The 17,870-nt window shown below is 42.2% G+C and overlaps 1 protein-coding gene across 1 annotated transcript in view; it reads right to left on the bottom strand.

Moving 5' to 3' along the window:
- Nucleotides 1–1,534: 1,534 nt before the first annotated feature.
- The window catches only part of cdh22 (cadherin 22), a 169,306-nt gene continuing 152,970 nt past the window's right edge, over nucleotides 1,535–17,870 (bottom strand). Inside the window, exons 11-14 of the mRNA XM_030421451.1 lie at nucleotides 14,554–14,671; nucleotides 9,580–9,729; nucleotides 9,125–9,226; nucleotides 1,535–3,463 (exon numbers count right to left, since the gene is read on the bottom strand). Coding sequence (XP_030277311.1) covers nucleotides 2,916–3,463; nucleotides 9,125–9,226; nucleotides 9,580–9,729; nucleotides 14,554–14,671 — 918 coding nt within the window. The 3' untranslated portion in view covers nucleotides 1,535–2,915. The remainder of the gene's footprint in view (nucleotides 3,464–9,124; nucleotides 9,227–9,579; nucleotides 9,730–14,553; nucleotides 14,672–17,870) is intronic.

Below are 17,870 nucleotides of genomic sequence, written 5' to 3' on the forward strand. Positions count from 1 at the left end.
CTGCGTTTCAACATTTGTTACACCGCTGGATGTTTTTAAGTACGACGTGGGACGATTTCCAGCAGTGGTGGTTTCTCATGGTAAATCAGCTCCACTCCATTTTTTGGCGACAGAACCGTGCGCATTGATGGCGACCTCGTGTTTGCGGTGTTCAAAACAGACATTTTAAGCCACACCATGTTGTTTTCCTAACCCCTAGCCGAGTAGCTTTTGTGCCTGAACCTAGCCGGAGCATAAAGCAGAGCACTGTTACAGGAGAACCTTAACAAATTTAAAGTTTCGCAGAAGCCTCAGCTGACATCTGTTCTGGTGATCGCGTTGCGTGATGGCCTGTTTTAGTGTTTCCTTTTAAAGGTGCACATGTACTTCACCGCCCCGCTGTACGACTGTGACTGTGGAGCTCGCGCTGACCTACATTTGTATATATTCATCCAGACGATGGCATTTGCTTGTCAGTTAGACAAGGCTGTTGGGCTACAGGGTGTGATTAATAATGGATGGCCAAATCACTCCTTGGCAAAAGATACACAAATAAATACTTACGGTGCAGCAGTATAGGTCAGGACAGTATAATAGAGCGTGCTGAATATTGATGAAGGCAGTGATGTAAAATATGATGCAAATTATGAAATAATGGTGAGGTCTAACTTCAACAAAACATATTATTTTCCATGTTTATCCGCACTATTTTACAAAGTCCAATTTAAAGTTGATCATTCAGATTGAGGCGACAACGACAAACAAAAATTACAAATAAATCAGTGTCTGATTGCAGTATGAGACATATTCGTCGCATCTGAAGGAGTGGACCTTTGATTAGTAAACTGGGGGCACCACAACGCTTTAGGTGAAATGGTAAGTTGTGAGAAAACCATACATTTCGACACTGTTGGAACCTGAACTGGCTGTTTCATCGGTCCTACGCTTGCATAGACAAAAAGGGAGTAGTGCTGCCTCTTCGGCTCCCTGACAGAACAGTGAGAGTCTGGAGAAAGCCTCTTTTTTGTTTAGCAGCGATGGATAATTTATGTTGAAACACAGCCCGACGTCAGCTCTCACCAATGAGTGAATATAGACCTACTAATGACCAGGGAGGGGGGAAAAAGGCTGACATTTTCTTTGAAACACGGTTATAAAGGCGACTGAATGTAAATCTCAAGCCCGATGTCTGACTGGCCATTTTAGCGGCAGATCATAAAGATGAAAGCGACTTCTTACGGCTCAGCATTCTCTGGCGACTTTGACAATTACAGTAGTTTGGCAGGAGGCAGCTGGGGGGAGGGGGGAGCGGCGCCGAGACAAGAGTCTGTGTTTGGCTCCGGTCTGTCATATGGTCTGTTTGCTTCCATTCCAGGACTACTTCTCTGAATCTACCCCTGGTGTAAACGCAAACCAGCTCGGCACTCATTAATAATTCAGGAGACATCTTCGGCAAACAAGTGGCGAGCAATAATTAGTTACAGGGACGCTCCATTTACTTTATCAGTGTGATCCCACTTACTGAGTCATGTAGTCTATTGCACACAGCGAGATGTAGGCTTGTACCAAAAAAATTAAATATTTATTTGATTTCATCTTTTTTTCAATTTTCCATACATTTTGCAAGTTAGGGTCGACATTGAAATAGGTTTGTGGGTATCAGGTGGATGTGACCAGTCCATTCATCACGTGTTATTCCCCCCCCTCTAAATTAGACAAAACCATCACTAGTCCCCCCCCCCCCAAAAAAATAGAAGAAATAAAACATCAAAAGCAAAGAAAAAAAAGCAAACGTCTCAGGATATAAAATGAACTGAACATATTGTACACACTCACACACAAATCTGGAATGAAAATTGTCTCCCAGTGGGATGAAGCTGGCCACCAACGCCAATTCCATGAAACAGTCATTTTGTTGTTTTGTCATAAATCACTGTTGCGGTTTTTGTGCCTTATTGCCTTACAAGTGGCTGTGGAAAGGATAAGAAAAGACATTGTTAACACACGACTGTCCTCGGGTTGTGACCTCCGAAAACTCCCCTTTTTTTTTTTATAAATCACCGAAATACAGCAAAAGTATGTCAGCCTGGCGAGTTCGGACCGACGTGGCAGCGCTCTTTTTCTCCTGCAGTCCTTTCATTCCCTCTGTCCCCCCTATCTCCTGTTCATTTGTCTGTCGTGAGTTGGTTATCTTACAAAAGTGGTCATAGAAAATAAATACAAATACTTTCCAGAATGTAATTTTTTGTATGACCCAGATGTCACCTCTGTGTCAGCATTGTGTAGAGTCCTCTGCCAATGGAGTCCTGTCTTCCGTGTTGTCGCTCGTTTTCCTTTATAACGTCCTTCTCCCCTTTATTTCTCTTCAGCACTTCAGCAGAGTCCACTGTTGCAGTTATCATAGTGACCTTGGCGGTAATAAATAAATAAATACATAAAAACCAATAAATACATAAATATCTCCTCCTTTTTTAAATAAATACATGGTACATGGTTTAACCCTAGGTACTCAATCTCGATGCTCTGATCCCTTGAGACAGTCTCACAGATTTTGAAGTCAGGGTTCTCGGTTACGATTTGGGAGGGAAAGAAAATCCTCCCTTTGGACTAAATGGCAATTTTGGTGACGGAATATCTCTTTAATAACTCTTTCTCACATCATCCTGAGAGCTTTCATGCTAATGTCTGAAAAAACTCCCATCAACACCAAAGAGTTAAAAAAAAACAAAAGAAAATCTTGAGTTTAAAGTTCAACACTGTGAAGAGGTGGATGTCTGTCTTTAAAAAGGGTACACAGTGCTGACTCTGATGATCTCGGTAGATTGCCGGAGGGTGAGAGAAGAAGGAGGAGGAGGAGGAGGAGGAGGAGGAGGAAGAAGAAAAAGAAAAAGAGGGAGGGAGTTTAAACGTCTCTCTGCGGGGAAGGAGAGGCTGTGCTAGGACCCTTCCTCCTCCAGGTTTCCCGGAGCGTAGTAGCCCGCCAGTTGCCTGAAACGCGGCCCCCAGTCGCTGAGGTAGGAGAAATCCTGCTCCGAGGTGGTGGACAGCGTGTGGATGGAGCTTAGCGAGAGCGCCGGTGAACTGGTGCCCTCAAAGGCGTACGTCTGGAAGGAGTCGTACGGCGGCACAGACAGATCAGCGTCGGCTTGCTCCACCTTCTTTCGGATGTAGCCTTTGAATAGGGAGAAGTCTGCTGCTGCCGTTGCTGCCGCTGCCGCCGCTGCGGGTCCCTCCGCTCCTCCGCCCACCCGGTTGGCCTGTATCCACTGCGGCAGTGAGCGGATGTCTGGGCCGGAGTCACAGCTCTTGGCCTCTGGGAAGTCATAGAGATTCCTCAGGGCGCTCATGTCGTACGCCTGCGTGTCCTGCTCCCCTCCGCCCTCGTCGTTGTACTTGATGACATTATCCCTCATGTCCTCCTCGTCCTCCGCCATTCTCTGGCCCTTTCTGTGGCGCTTCAGGGTCAGGATCAGCAGGACAAGGACTGATGGGGAGACAGACAAAACAAGACGGAGAAAGAGAGAAGAACCATTACACACTCATGGTCAAATGTGTACTGGTTAATTGAACAGGCAGGACAAAGAAAACGCGCCTGACAATATGCAACCAACACAGGAAGAGGCCTCCTATCCCCAGGCAACCGTGGAGCAACTGGTACAACTGTGGAAATTCTACACGGTACAAGAAAAGGAACCTCGCCGATGGAGGAGGCAGAAACGGTGAAGAGGGAGAGTGATAGAAGGCACCATAAACGGACGGGCATTCACTCAATGGAGAGCGCCGGTGTTGTGTCGAACTCTGTTCCCCCGCCGATATGTGCCTTTTTGAGACGGTTGAAAATCAGTATTCTTTCTGCTAGATCGTTAAATAACAAAACCTGTCTACTTATTAATGTTTCAATTTTTCTCACAGCACTGAGATCGGGGTTTCTCGGCTGCATTTGGATTCTTACAGTTGTTTTTTTTATGTTTTTTGCTTTGGGCAGTGGCTGGGCTGCTAGCGGTGGCCATGTCGCTGACACTGTGCTTGTGACAGCGGCAACAGTAACAGGAAGAGGGGAACACTGGGAGGAGGGAGGCGTTGAAAAAGTTGACTATCTCTGCTTTGAATATGAATTTGTCAGTGCTCCGAGATAAAAGGCAGGAGAAAGACAGGTTCCCGTTTAAGGGATTTTATGAACTGTCATCGCAGCAAGTGTTTTGAGATCTGTGGATTTAAATCTCTTGCTGCACAGCAGACATGGATCAAGAGTTGTCAGGCAGGGTTTAAAGAGCTCTGATGCAAAAAAAATGGAATTCCTCTTCATCTCACTAATGACATACTAAACCCAGATTCAGGGCGTTCAGTTCTAAAGAAAACAACTATACCAAAGAAAATAATTGCACAAAATGTGTACACACTGCAAAGCACTGAACATTAATGGATTTGCTTGTACTTTCCATGGGCATGCTTTTAACTACTCCCATTTTAACTTTTATTTCACCTCTCAGGACAAAGGCACAGCAGGGGGAAGATAATATATTATCAAGTTTTTCATTTCAAATGCATGAGCATTGATTTTTTTTATTTTGCAATCCTGATTGCCTTGCCCAGAAATATGATTCGAAAAGGCCTAATGGAGCGCAATCTGTATATCAATACTCATCCAAGTCGAGTGAAACACAGACTCTGCCGTTCAATCACTGCTTAAAACCAGAGGCAACGCCCCCGTAAAGACAGAGAAATGCCTCGGAAAATTAAGTCTGGATTAAAAAAAAAAGGTTGAGTTGGATTACGTTACAGACTAATTAAACGAGAGGAAAACAAAGGCTGTATGCACAGATGAATCAATGAGGCTTTAATTTCAGCTAAGTTATTTTAATTACAGCCTACATTTGTGAAAGTCTCACTTGGCTCAGACACCCGACCCCTGACTTAATGATCTCCTTCTCGGGGCTGCACCCCTTCCCTCTGAAACCTCCTCCAGATTTGCCTCAGACGTGCAGCAACATCAATGTCATCTTCAGCGACGATAAAAACATATTACAGCCGCTGATGAATGAATTATGCACACTGGGGAGTATGAGGACGATAATGAACAGCTCCATTTATGAAAGCCCGACGTATAAACAGAAACCAGCAACCAGCTAATTAATTAGCAAAGACGAATGTGGACAGGGATTGGTATAGTACGCAAAACATGAAATGGAAATTAACAATGGCTGATATAATCAGAATATTTGTGTCAGCGAAATTATGCCGCCATTCATTTATTCAACCAAAGAGGAAGACAAGAGAGGTTCAGGCAATGCAAACAGAAAGTGAGCCTGAATAACTGCAGTCCGGGCGCCTGATACTATGATTACTACATTCTTTTCTTCGGTATTCCATGAATTCAGAGCAGCTAGTAATAGATCAGCTCACGTATTTCCTTCTACAGCGGATAATGGATCAAAATAAGTTTGATTCCACCCAAAAATGTTTATTCTTTGCGATCAACCCCTTCGCAAATCCGTCTAAATTACTAATGAGTTTGTTAATTCCTAATGTGTTACGAGTGGCTTTTGTAGCAAGTGTCATGCGCGGTCAAGAAAAATTAATGTTGATGAAAACAGGCACAAAATTCTGCCGAACGAGAAAGTCAGACGAGGAGATGGAAATGACTGTCCTCAGTTAGTTCTTATTGGCAGCGGGATTTGGGTTTTTGTGGCCAGACGGCTACGGAGCGAGTGGACAAGAAACCCTTTTTCTTCCCTTTTTTTTTTTTTCAGCAGAGACGATGAGCAACTGCTCTAAAGGGACGCCAGTGAAGGGACATTTAGATAGATCATTAACCAGGAGGCACCATGCATCTTCTGGAACAGATAGCCTGTTGCCTAAAACAAATGCCTACAAGCCCATGGAGATAAAAAGGCCATCAATTATAATGGGACCTGCTCTGTCTGGGACGACACAGATTGTTTGATGCTCTGAACCCTCCAGAACACCCGTCCGTACGTCGCGGAAATGAGATATTCCCACGTCAGTTCTGCAGTCAAAACTAGATCAATGTCGAGACGTTATGTGCTGCCTATACAAAATTCACACACGCTAAAGCACGCGCTTTAGAGTGTGTGGGAAAACGAAAAAAAAAAAAGCCATGGACAAATGGATTCTCAAAGTGACCTTGGATGTCAGGATGTGACTATCAAACACCATGTTTCTTTTTCTGCTTTCATCTCATTTTCCCTTTCTCCAATGCAGAGGGCACAGAAACGCTTTGGTTCAAGCATATAATCCGTACAAATGACTTGTTGCTTCTCCTGGTAATGGTCTTCATTTGGTGGAAATGGACTAGAAAAAAAAACTTGGGAGTGAAAACGCCCCATGTGTTCGCTGCCTAAAGAGCTGTGCCAGCCTTTAAAAGAGCCTCGCTGATCTTGAATGGGGGTTTTATGCGGTATCTCTGACTGATAATGTACATTAGTTCTCCTCTTACATTGTTTGCCGGGCTCCACTGGGGAAGCGGCGTCTGTAACCATTGTGTTTATTCTTCTCCTCCATGAATGGGGCGAATTAATTGCCACGGGGGTTGAGGAAACAGTCATGGTTTGTGGTAAATTGAGGCTCACGCTGCTTTGCATACTAAACAAGAGCTAAGACAATTACTCTAAATTCACACTAATGAGGAGAGTAATAGGAGGTAGAAACTTGGTGTTGTGAACTCCCTCATACATGCGGGTCGGCGCCTTCTTATCTAAATAGTATTGAAGGGAGTATGTATCGGTTCAAGGCAATCGGATAACCTCACTTCTGACGAAACACCTCCTCACTGCCTATTTAACGACACAGATGCTTGACCTGTTAGCAATCAAGCTCCTATTTGACTTGGAGATTAGTGTACCAAAGGCTGTATTAATACACCGTGTGAAGAATTTACCTTTGTTGGAAGCATATGTACCTGCGTATAGTGGGCCGGCTATACATAGAAAGCCGGTCCCCATGTGTACAGATGTTGCCATAAACGTTCCTGACAAGACGTTTAATTTACCCTTGGGCTGCGCTGGTTGCCCCCACCCAGGAGTTCATCACGAGCAGATGGGAGGTAATTGGAATGGATGCATGCAGATGCTGCGGTCGGGTGGAATGGATTCATCACATCAGGCCTATAAAATGAACTGATGGAGGGACTGTTTGTTTGTAAGGTAATTAGGCAGAAATTTGTTTTCATTTTTCTCATCATCCAACAATTGATGTAATAGAGGTGGTCCAGCCTCGGGAGAGACGGGAGTGCTGGCTGAGCCGGTTAGGTAGGAGGGGGAGTGTGTCTGCGTGCACGAAGTAATGACACAATGAGAGAGCTGATTGCATTGCGGCGGAGTGATATGTCTAACTGGCGGACGTGTGCTTAGCATGTACGAGCAGACGCGGACCGAATCTGTGTGCGCCGCGTGTGTGGTAAGTAAAGCAGGGGAACATGAAAGTGTCGGGCAAGGTGCAGTCGATAAGATTGCTGCCACACGCCTCGCTCCCGTATGTTATTCGCACCACAAGATAGTTGTGAAAACACTGCTCATCCCCGCTGATCCCAGACCCTGCAGCCCCGAGATTCCACTGTCCACACGCTGACTGGCAGGAGCCAGGCGCTCCGACTTAGCCTGTCCCTCAGCGCTTTGATGAGGCCTGTTCAGTCCATTCTCTGCCAATCAGTATCAGTCATTCAAAGTGGCACGGACTCGACAACGATTAGAGTTACTGACACTATTGGAATCAGCGCGGAGTCCTGTCATTAGCGGAATCAAAAGGCGCGACATATCAAATAACACCGCGTTAGTCAAAACCTTCACAGTCTTTATCAGAAGCATGTTGCATGTTTTTCATCTGGATCACTGGAGGCTGCAGCGGGAAAAAATAAATAAAAATTTGCCATGTTTTTTTCTGCAGTGTCTAGCTTTCCTCAAGTTTAAAGGGCAGAGAATTGTTTGAAATTCAGGCCTTTGAGGGGATGTCATATCACCCAGAACACCAAAACCACCATCCACAAGCAAACACAGTTTTTTTTTTTATTTATTATTATTTTTTATATAGCCAGCAGAGGTTGCCTCAGATTTGTACATAACATTTTTGTTGAGGCTTTTAAAACCACGATGAATAAATGATGCCCTGCTTTTTAAGTTCACTCCAGTAGATGGTTTGGTTAATGGAGGCAGCGTTTTAACAGCTCTCATTAGAAAAAGCTCTTAAAAAGTAATAGATAGCAATGTTAGTTACAGTTAGATCTGCCTGGTGTCATCACCATCCATCATTCACCGCATGAAGGATGTAAAACGTGTATGGGCGCGAGCGGGGCAGACAAAACACTTTGACAGTGCTGTCGTTTCTTTCTGTCAGCGAGGAGTCTGATGCTCAGACGTGCAGTGAGGGGGGAAGGGAGCAAACTCATAAAATTTTCAGATATGACAATACAAAACCTCTCCGGTCTCTGAGAGGGTGAGCGCTTGCACGCGTGTGCATGTATGTGTAAAAAAAATCCGACAATGTCTGGAAAGCCTCGTCTATTTAAAGGCTGCTCCTCCAGAAGTATGCTACTGCTGAGGCAGCTCTTTCGTTCGCCTGTTTGCTCTCTCCTCCCCCCACCAACTTCACTCCCATTCACTCCATCTCCGTCTGTGTTCCAAGAATCAAAGTGGCTTGATATCATTCATAAACCCAGGCGTCATCTGTGCTCCTGTTTGAACAAAAGCTCTCTACTCATAAAAGCGGCGGCAAAATGTTCGTCAGTAAAAGCCGCCGAATGAACGAAAGATGGAATATTGACCCCATTTTTTTCACGCCAGTTTTCATGCCACTGCATGTGCAATTTCTTTCGTGAAATATGGATAACTTCTAAAAGTGGTCAATCCATTAAAAGACCCATGCTTGGTTGCATGATTTCATGAGCAGAGGAGCCGGAGTCGTCTCTTCAGGCCCAGCCCCCAGCCTCGCCTTTTTACCCGTCTTACTACATCCCACTATTGAACGTAATGCTCCGGTGGTCCTGCAGGAGTAGTTGAACTCGGCAGTGACCCCAGAAAAAGCAATAGTAATGAATTGTGCTTATCCATCCTCCTAGCCATCCATCACACATCCGTCCATTTATCTCCTCGCACATCCATACATACATACATGAGTCCATCCATCTGCTTACCTATGAGGATGAGCATGCAGACCAGTAGTGCTATAAGCGCCCCGGGGCTGAGAGCTGCACTCATTACATAGGCTGTGGCGTTGCAGGACTGGATGGCTCCCTCTGTGTTGGAAAAGAAAGATTAGCATTAACTGTACAGATTCGACACCAGTTATGAGTCGGGTCAGCGGGCAGGGATTAAGCGTTGTTTTATCAAGAAAAAAAAAAAATGTGTTTTTATGATGCATACATTATATCTTTTTAAACCAGCGGAAATCACAGCTGACGGCAATTTTTCCGCTGATTTGGTGCCTCGTGTTATTTCTGTTTGCAACTGATATAAGCTGATAAGAACTGTTTGCTGACCAATAACAATGGCATGTAGATGACCTTTTTAGTGCTGCTGCTGCTGCTGACGCAGAAGGTGACAGTGATGATAATGTAAGTAATGGCACGACTCCGGCAGCAACTCTTACCTGTGTCACAGCCGCAGACGTGAATGGTCAGGGTGCCTGTGGAGCTGAGGGAGGGGGGCTCGCTGTCAACCACCAGGATGGGCAGGAAGTACACATTCTGCTCGTGGCGGTTAAACCCTGTACGCTGGGTCCGGATGCTGGCTGTGGTGTCTGGGGGTGGGAGGTATGAGTGTGTCAGGGAGGGTTTGGGAGGGTTGTGGGTCAGAGAGACAAGGTAAAGCAGAGAATTACACATGAGCGGCTTAATATTTTAAGAACAAACCCACGTAGTCAGCTCACTGATGTCTGTTTTTTTGGGTTTTTTTATCAGGCTGCACTAGATTTGATGAAACTCCAGCCAGTGTGTACTTTTATCTCCCTTCTTGTTCATCCTCCTTTGAACTGAACACTGTACTGACGGATGGAGTAGAAAAAGTGGGAGTGTTGATCACGCAGACATTCACAAATGTCAAGAGAAATCATATTTTTCGAGACTTGACAATAAGATGCTTATTACAATACGACGAATAAAGAATAACAATGAACGTTTCTATGAAGTGGTGCTGACGTAATGAAGAAAAAGACCGATGGGGAAGCGCTACCCTTGTTGTACACACTCTGAATAAATCATTTGACGTGCAATAATGTGTAGTTCAAGGACTCTAGAAGAAGGTCGGCCGGATTGTCAGATTTAACTTTGTGTTGAGTGATCTCTCCGGGGGAAGTGGACTGCTTTCGCGCTGTTAACATTTATCATGTTTTTTTCTTTAAAAAAGAAAAAACAAAAAAACAAAAACAGGAGAGAAAATGAGCGAGAGAGCCACTGTTTGAAATTAAACTTCGCCGCCGTATATATATGAGCGCTCTCCTGGAGACATAGATAAATGTAGCACGGAATACAGGGGGAGGCTTTGACAAATAGAGTCAGAGAAGCTGTGTGAGTAGACTTGCACGGAGGATCCCGAGCAATCCATCTCTCGGAACATATATCACCGTTATCCATGTCACCCTAAAGCTTCTCTGGCACATGTAGAACAATCTTCATATTACAGTTTATGTGCGGGAACGTTCCGCCCATGATTTTGTCCTTTTGACTTTTACACGGAATTCTCCTCCATGGCTGTGTCTACTGTAGAAAAGATTCTCTCTCGAGACGCGTGAATTAAAATAGACTCGGGCATGTTGTGTATTTTTGAATCAAAATCAAAAAATCGGCGATGTGTAAGTTTGAACACAACACCCTCCCACATCTGCCGTTACCTTTACATAATACAACCATATACGTATTTTTTGTTGTTGCCTTGTAGAATGACACGTCTGTTGTCCTTATTGGGAAGCTGTCATTGTTTGACATGATCGCAGCTTAAACACCTCTGTGAGGCTCTATTACAGCACAGCGGTGACTTGTGTGGAATTGCTAATGTCAGCATGCTTTGCAACAATGCTAACACGCTGAGGTTTAGCAAGTATAATGTCTTCCATGCACTTCATCTTAGTCGTGCTAACATTGGACTTATAAATCCAAAAGTGAAGGTACGGCCCTTGTAAATCTGTATAAGATATGCTCATTAACATTATTACATCTTAATAGTATTTGTGTTTATACTAGCATTGTAAACATGCTTATCGTAAGATAATAAGACACTGATAAGCATTGATCTCTAACGGTTTGTAAAACTTTATTTTATTCATAATAATGAATGTTAAAATTGTTTTGCATATCTGCAAACCGCATAGTTTCCTAGATGAGGGATAAAGTGTGCATTCATTTTCAAATAGCGACAAAAAAGGTAACACATCATAAAAATCTTCATTAATGAATGGTGAGTTTATAGTTAAAGTTTAGGTAAATTTGTATTCACTGCAAACAAACAATGAAATGCTTTATAAACTTATTAATGAATTGTTTCTTTTAAAGTTGCAAAAATGTTAGACATATACATTTTTAGAATCGCTTAATAACAGTTGAACAGTGAATTATTTCATTGTTTTTTTTAACAGTTAATAACTATTAATTTTTCACTAGTTTGTTTAATTAACTGTCATTTTACCATTTATGAACGATGGTGTAATCCAAAAAATCTTACTTAATGTGTAGTACACTATTTGAGTTAAGTTGAAATTTAAGAATGTGTTTGTTATGCTATTTAAAGAAGTTTTTCATTAATAATCTTGAGCATCTATAAACTGCATTAGTTAGTTAGTTAGTGCTTTAACTGTCTCACAATGGTTACAACAACAACCATGTTTTTATTAAAATAAAAAATAAATATAGTCTTATTAACACATACAATGTTAATAAGCATCTTTTAAGATCTCTTAAAGGCCTCGCTGCTTATGAAATAATGATTATTACAAGCTTACCTGCTTGCATTGTGCTCAAAAGACAGCTGAGGCTGATGGGAAGGTCATGCAGGTATTTGGGTAAAAACCAATTCATCGGACCGAGTAAAGGTGCAGGCCGAGTGCTGGTGACACTAGATGAAAAGTCAGGGAATCGCCAAGGTCGTTTTTGTTCTCTGTTGAGCCTGAATGTCAGTACAGATGTCCGCGCCAGTCCGTTCATTCATTTTTCGGGGGAATATTTCAGTCTCAACCAAAACGCTGGACGGACCCAGCCGTCTTCTTCTGCAACCTCTAGAGCCACACTGCTAGCATGACTAATAAGAACAACTTGTTCGAGGTCGAGGAAAGATCACGGTCATGGTTACGACAAAGCATTGTTGACCGCCGGAAGGAACATAGGTCATTCAAGCCATTTGAAAAACAAATGCTGTTGTTTTTTCATTTGGCCACAATCTTGAACCTGAACTTGAACTCACTTAAAACAGTTATCTTATTCTTGTATTCATTAACAGACGCAAAAGCATAAAAAAACAAATACAGCCACCATCACCAGAGAAAAGACTGCCATATGCCATACTGTCTTAATGTTTTAAATATACTGAAACCTCTATATGTATTGCTTTAATGTTATGCAAAGAGAGCAAACCAAACAAACCACATAAAATGAGCATTTCAAACACTAAAATGTGAATTTCTCTTTTTCCTCAGCTTCACAACAAGTGAGATTTCTGGACCTTTTCCAGGTAAACCAATGACAGTTTGTCGTGTGACAGCAAAGTTTATTTGCTAAAGATGAGCTTTTTGCTCTGCAGACTACCAGAAAACAACTTAAAAGTGTTTAGCAACATGGAAGGGAAAAAAAAGAAGCCTTTTCATCATTGTATATCAGGGCTCGGAGACACAACGCAATGTGAGGCCATGATGGGGAAAAGAAGAAGTGACAGATTGAAAGTGACAGGTTGACAAATGCGTCCATGAAAAGAGACACCGCAGTGGGAAAAAAAAGAAGGGTGGGAGGACAAAAATGAAAGAAAGAAAAAAAAATCTGTGTGGGGTTTTGTTTGTCTTTTACAAAAAAAAAAAACAAGGTCTGCTGCTGCATTTGTGTTTGTGGATACATGAAATGTTTAGGGGTGGGAGGTGTAACATTCACATCTGAGCTTGAATATACCTATTAATCATCCTCCTTAGTCACCGATGTTCACAGCATTTCAATCCCTCACCTACACACATGTCTGCAAAACATTCGCAGAGAGGTGGTGGGGGGAAAAAATTTAACGGAGCAGAGGAGGGTCTGCATGAGACGGTCGTGTGCGTCTGTGTGTGTGTTTGTGTATGTAAGCGTGAGTATTTTTAGGTAAAGGTTAGTGAAGGCAAGAGGAACACTTCTGCCATCCTTCTTCCTACCCATCTGCGCACATACATATGTACAGTTTTGTGTGTGTACGTTACACAAGGTCATGTGTGCGTCCATTGATACATGTGAGCGTGCAAGGCCGGGGCTGCGGCGGACCACGCTGCCTCTGCACGGTGACATTTCCCTAGCTCGGGCTGCTCCCCTGACATTTTCCTGGTGTCAGATCAATCTTGATTTAGCCAGATGTCACATTCACTTAGGTACACATCTCTAAACGAGGGATCTGCGAGCGTGTTTGCGAAAACACAGACAAGCATGAAAAAAAAAGCGATCTTCCCCTGACAAAGCAAAGTCATCACTGGGGGGCACAGTGATTTTAACGTCTCCTCACATTGTGCGGATGCACATGACTGTTGCGTTTGTGCGGAATGCAATTTTCATGATGATACTTGAGAAAATTGTGTAAGCTGTTGACATTCTGTTTAAGCAGAGTCGAGGGGAAGATTCAGTGTTAAACAAAGTTAAAACAGTAATGTGTTTTTGTATAAGATGGTTCTACTGCGGAAATAAACAACGCTCAGCTTAGCATCTCGATATTGTCATGCAAACTACTTCACACAAACTGTACAAAATACATCTTCACAAGAGTGTCAGACATGCAGTGTTATACTGTCTTATATTACTTTGCCTCGAGGACCGGAACAGGTGGTGTTTATCCAGAAATGATAATGGAAAAAATAAACAATCTGCCTGATTATCAGGTGAATGCTAAGCCACAGGAAAAAAATAAATTTGCATTCAGTTTGAAAAAGTCTCCTGTGGTTGTCAAAATCTTCCAGTAATGTACTCCATAAATTGTCATATTTAAAAAAAAAAAAAAAAAAAAAAAAAAAAAAGTCAACCATCTGGCACTGAACTGAAAAGATGGAGACATTGAAAATGTATCTTGGAGCTGCAGTATTTTTGAACTAGCTTAATATCGCCTTAAGGTCTACATCTGCGGGATGCCCTCAAGCAAACTCTTACATCACCAATCATATTCACAATTCAAACTGTTCCTTCTTCATGAGCTCTATCAAACATTTTTTGTCAGTTCGGCACCGTTTTGCTGCACATCTGCAAACATTTGGAACACCCACTCACACAACACATGTAACAACCAGTCTAAAGAACCACTCCCGGTTGTTCCATTAGACTCTTAAAATCAAATTATGCTGATAAAGCCCGCAGCATATCCGCTCAAATGTGCATTTCAACTCATGACCCCCAGTGTAAGACCTTCACCCTCTCACCTTTGACATCCCACAGGGTGAAGTGTTGATTGCTGGAGGGTGGAGACTGGAGGGTGAAGTAGAAGCGATGTCCGGATTGCGGCTCGTCTCGATCCACAACACTGATGGTGTGAATCAGCTGAGGAGAGCAGCCGAAGCAAGAAAAAGGAAAGAAAAGAACAAGACAGAAAAAAAACAAGAGGTTAGATTTTCGACTAAGATCCACTCAATGGGAACAAGAAAGTGAATATGAAAAAACACTTTACACTTTACATCTCAAACACCTCTTTTATGAGGAAGGGAGTGAGGTGGAGTGAGTTGAATGCAACAGACTCAGAAGGCTCTCTGTGAAAGTGGAGTTCAAACGTGTTACAGTCACAAAGAGGGAAAAAAAAGCCTTCTTTCTTCGGAAAGTTGACACAGCGATATGAAAAAAAAGTCTTAATGTTAGAAATGCAAAACTATTATAAAATGCTTCGCTCAAAAAGCTTTTTTTTTTAAACAGAATATTCTGTGAGGCTGCCACATTCGCTTGAAGACAGAGCAAAGTCAAAATGCAAATGTGCAGAAGCACAAAAAAACAAGGAGACAGAGACTCTGCGATGTTGTAGTCCTTCTATCTAATGCAATAATAGCGATCCACATTGAAAGATGAAACTCAACTGTGATCCAATTTTAAGAACTCTGTGTGGACACAATAAGGTGAGATAGGATTCAGTGTGTGCTGAACAGACATCAAACAGCCCCTGGAGATCCTTTCACCTTAACACAGGCCTCTCGGTGACAATTCATCCTCCTCTCATCCTGTTAATCTGCAGCCAGTGCCAAACCACAAGCTGATGAATTATATTTTCACATCACATCCGACCGCTGTTTCCTCCCCTGCCGGCTCACCACATATGAATCCACATATTTCTTTATTATTTTGATTTCCTCCACCTTTGCTTAAAACATGCAAAACCTTCAGAACAAGAAACTGACTCTTCAATGTGGCAGGATAAAACGAAGCGTGGAAGTCCGGACAACATATGGCGCAGTTCAAGTAGAGTTTGTTAAAATATGTTGTAAAAGAAGCTTTGATGTCGAATTTCTGTCCATGATTGAGCTAAAAAGACAATAGATCAACAGCCGAGCAACTCAGAGACAAGCTAATACATGTTTTGGCTAGAATGTGTAAGCCTTCAGGTAGAATCTGGAGCTAAAATCCACTTGTTTTCTTTATTATGTTTTACCTCAGTGTTTTAAAAAATGTCAGAATGTTAACTGTGGAACATTCAAAACATGTTTTATTAATAGTTTTTCCAGAAATATGTTGACCAACACTATTACCTATAACCATTTAGAAACTGCTGTGAGTGATGTATGCTTACCTTGAGCAAAAAAAGCTATCTTTTTTTTCTTTTCTACGCGTTTGCAAAATATATTTACATTTTGCCTGAGAATCTTTACCGACAGCTGAAGATTTTGCCTCTCAGGCATTTTTCTTCCTCAGTTTGAATAATGGATCCATTCTTCTGATAATGCACTTCCTCCTGCTTTTGCAAGAGCTGATGTAGCTCACCTAAAGCAACGTGGTAACAGTATCTATATCTGTGTGAGTGAAAGTATTTGTTGGTGTAAAATATGAAGCTTCTAAGGAGGATAAATTACAGTCATGGCAATGTTTTGAGACAATAATACAAAGAAAATTCACAAAGGTAATTATCGCCTCTAAAACTTGATTACTTACACGTTATAGCTTATTTGCTAAGAAATAATTACTTTTACTGGAAGTTAGGTCACAGACTATATTTTGGTTCTGAGCAGTTACCAGAAAACCAGAGTAGACTCCAGGAAGGTAAAGAGCAAATTGTCATTTATACATTTTGTTTTTTTGTACAGCTCAAACAAACTAATCATAATGTATAAAAGGTCAAAAGTGTAATATTTAGGTGCAGGGATGGAATATTATATTAATCAGCATAAACAAAGAGTCCTTGTGTTTCCATTAGCTTAGAATAAGCCTGTTATGTCTACAGAGGGAGCAGGTCCTCCTCATTGGAATCTGCCATGTGGCACTGCCATGTTTCTACATTAGCCCAGAACGGACAAACCAAACGCTAAATCTAGAGGGTGAAGTGAGGGGTGTTTAGTTGGTTGCTAAAGCGGATGCCACTAAATCCTTTTCCAGTCTTATCAGACAGACAGATAACAGCGATATCAATCTTCTCGTATACATCTCCGCCAAAGAACAAGTACAACAACACATTTCTCAAAATGTCGAAATCTCTTTAACTCTTTAAAGCTTATTTTGAACTGTGAAGAAAACAAACAGGATTATGATGCATTTTGGAAAACAACTTTTTAACAAGAATGCATATGCATATGCTGCTGTCGTCGTGTCTATCACAGACTGCAGCAGGCGCGAAGCGCAGATGGCAAATGTCAATTAAGCAATGATTGTTTTTGTCCTGGTTTACAGAGAAAGCTGATTGCTGCCGCTGACAGCTAAGTTTTGTTTATTTGCGAAACATCTTAACCACTGATAGATAAGGTATTTTTTTTTAGTACCTCATTCCACCTCATCTGTCTTTTAAAGTGTCTAGCATTACTCCCACTGTGCACACACACTCCAATAAAATATAAGTTGTACATAGTTGGGAAAAGAGACTGAGAGAGGCAATACGCATCTACCACTGGTTTCTTTCATTTTTGTAGAAGCTTGTCAGCACAACCCCAAATTCATTTTGAATTGAAAGTCCGGGGAATAATAACAATTTGTTTCTGAATGTCATGAGAAATGTTCTTTTTTTACCTTTACCTAAGGAAGACACGGTTTATCGAGCAGATAAAATCTGTTTCACGTATAGGTGATTTTCTCAGAGAGGCCCTGTTAGAAATCAGCAGAGACACACATGGACAAACAACCCCCAGAACTACTGTAAAGAGAGGCATTTCTCAGAATGATTAAAGCAGGATGTTCGATGACTAATTCCTTTTGTCCGGTCTCACAAAGCGTACGGATCCAGATAAGATCGAGGGAAATATATCAAACCATTAGTCGGCTCTAACAGTCGCAGTCACCCATTGAAAGCAGCTACAAGGTGATTTTAACTGGCTGTAACACATTCTAAATTTAATATTGATGCTTCTTTATGACCTACATAAGGAAACAAGACCAGCAGTGACAAGGTATTTCTATTTCTATAGACTTATTGTTCATGCTTGTTCCCGGGTCTGATTCCCAGCGACTGGATGCTTGGATACTAAAATGTTGAACGTGGCTTTGTTCACTGGACTGAACCCTTCCTCGGTCTAACCTTTCCCCTCCACCTCTCTGCCTCTTCAGCCTGATCTCT

The sequence above is a fragment of the Sparus aurata genome, chromosome 6, assembly GCF_900880675.1.
Source record: "Sparus aurata chromosome 6, fSpaAur1.1, whole genome shotgun sequence".
In the NCBI taxonomy this organism is placed as follows: domain Eukaryota; kingdom Metazoa; phylum Chordata; class Actinopteri; order Spariformes; family Sparidae; genus Sparus; species Sparus aurata.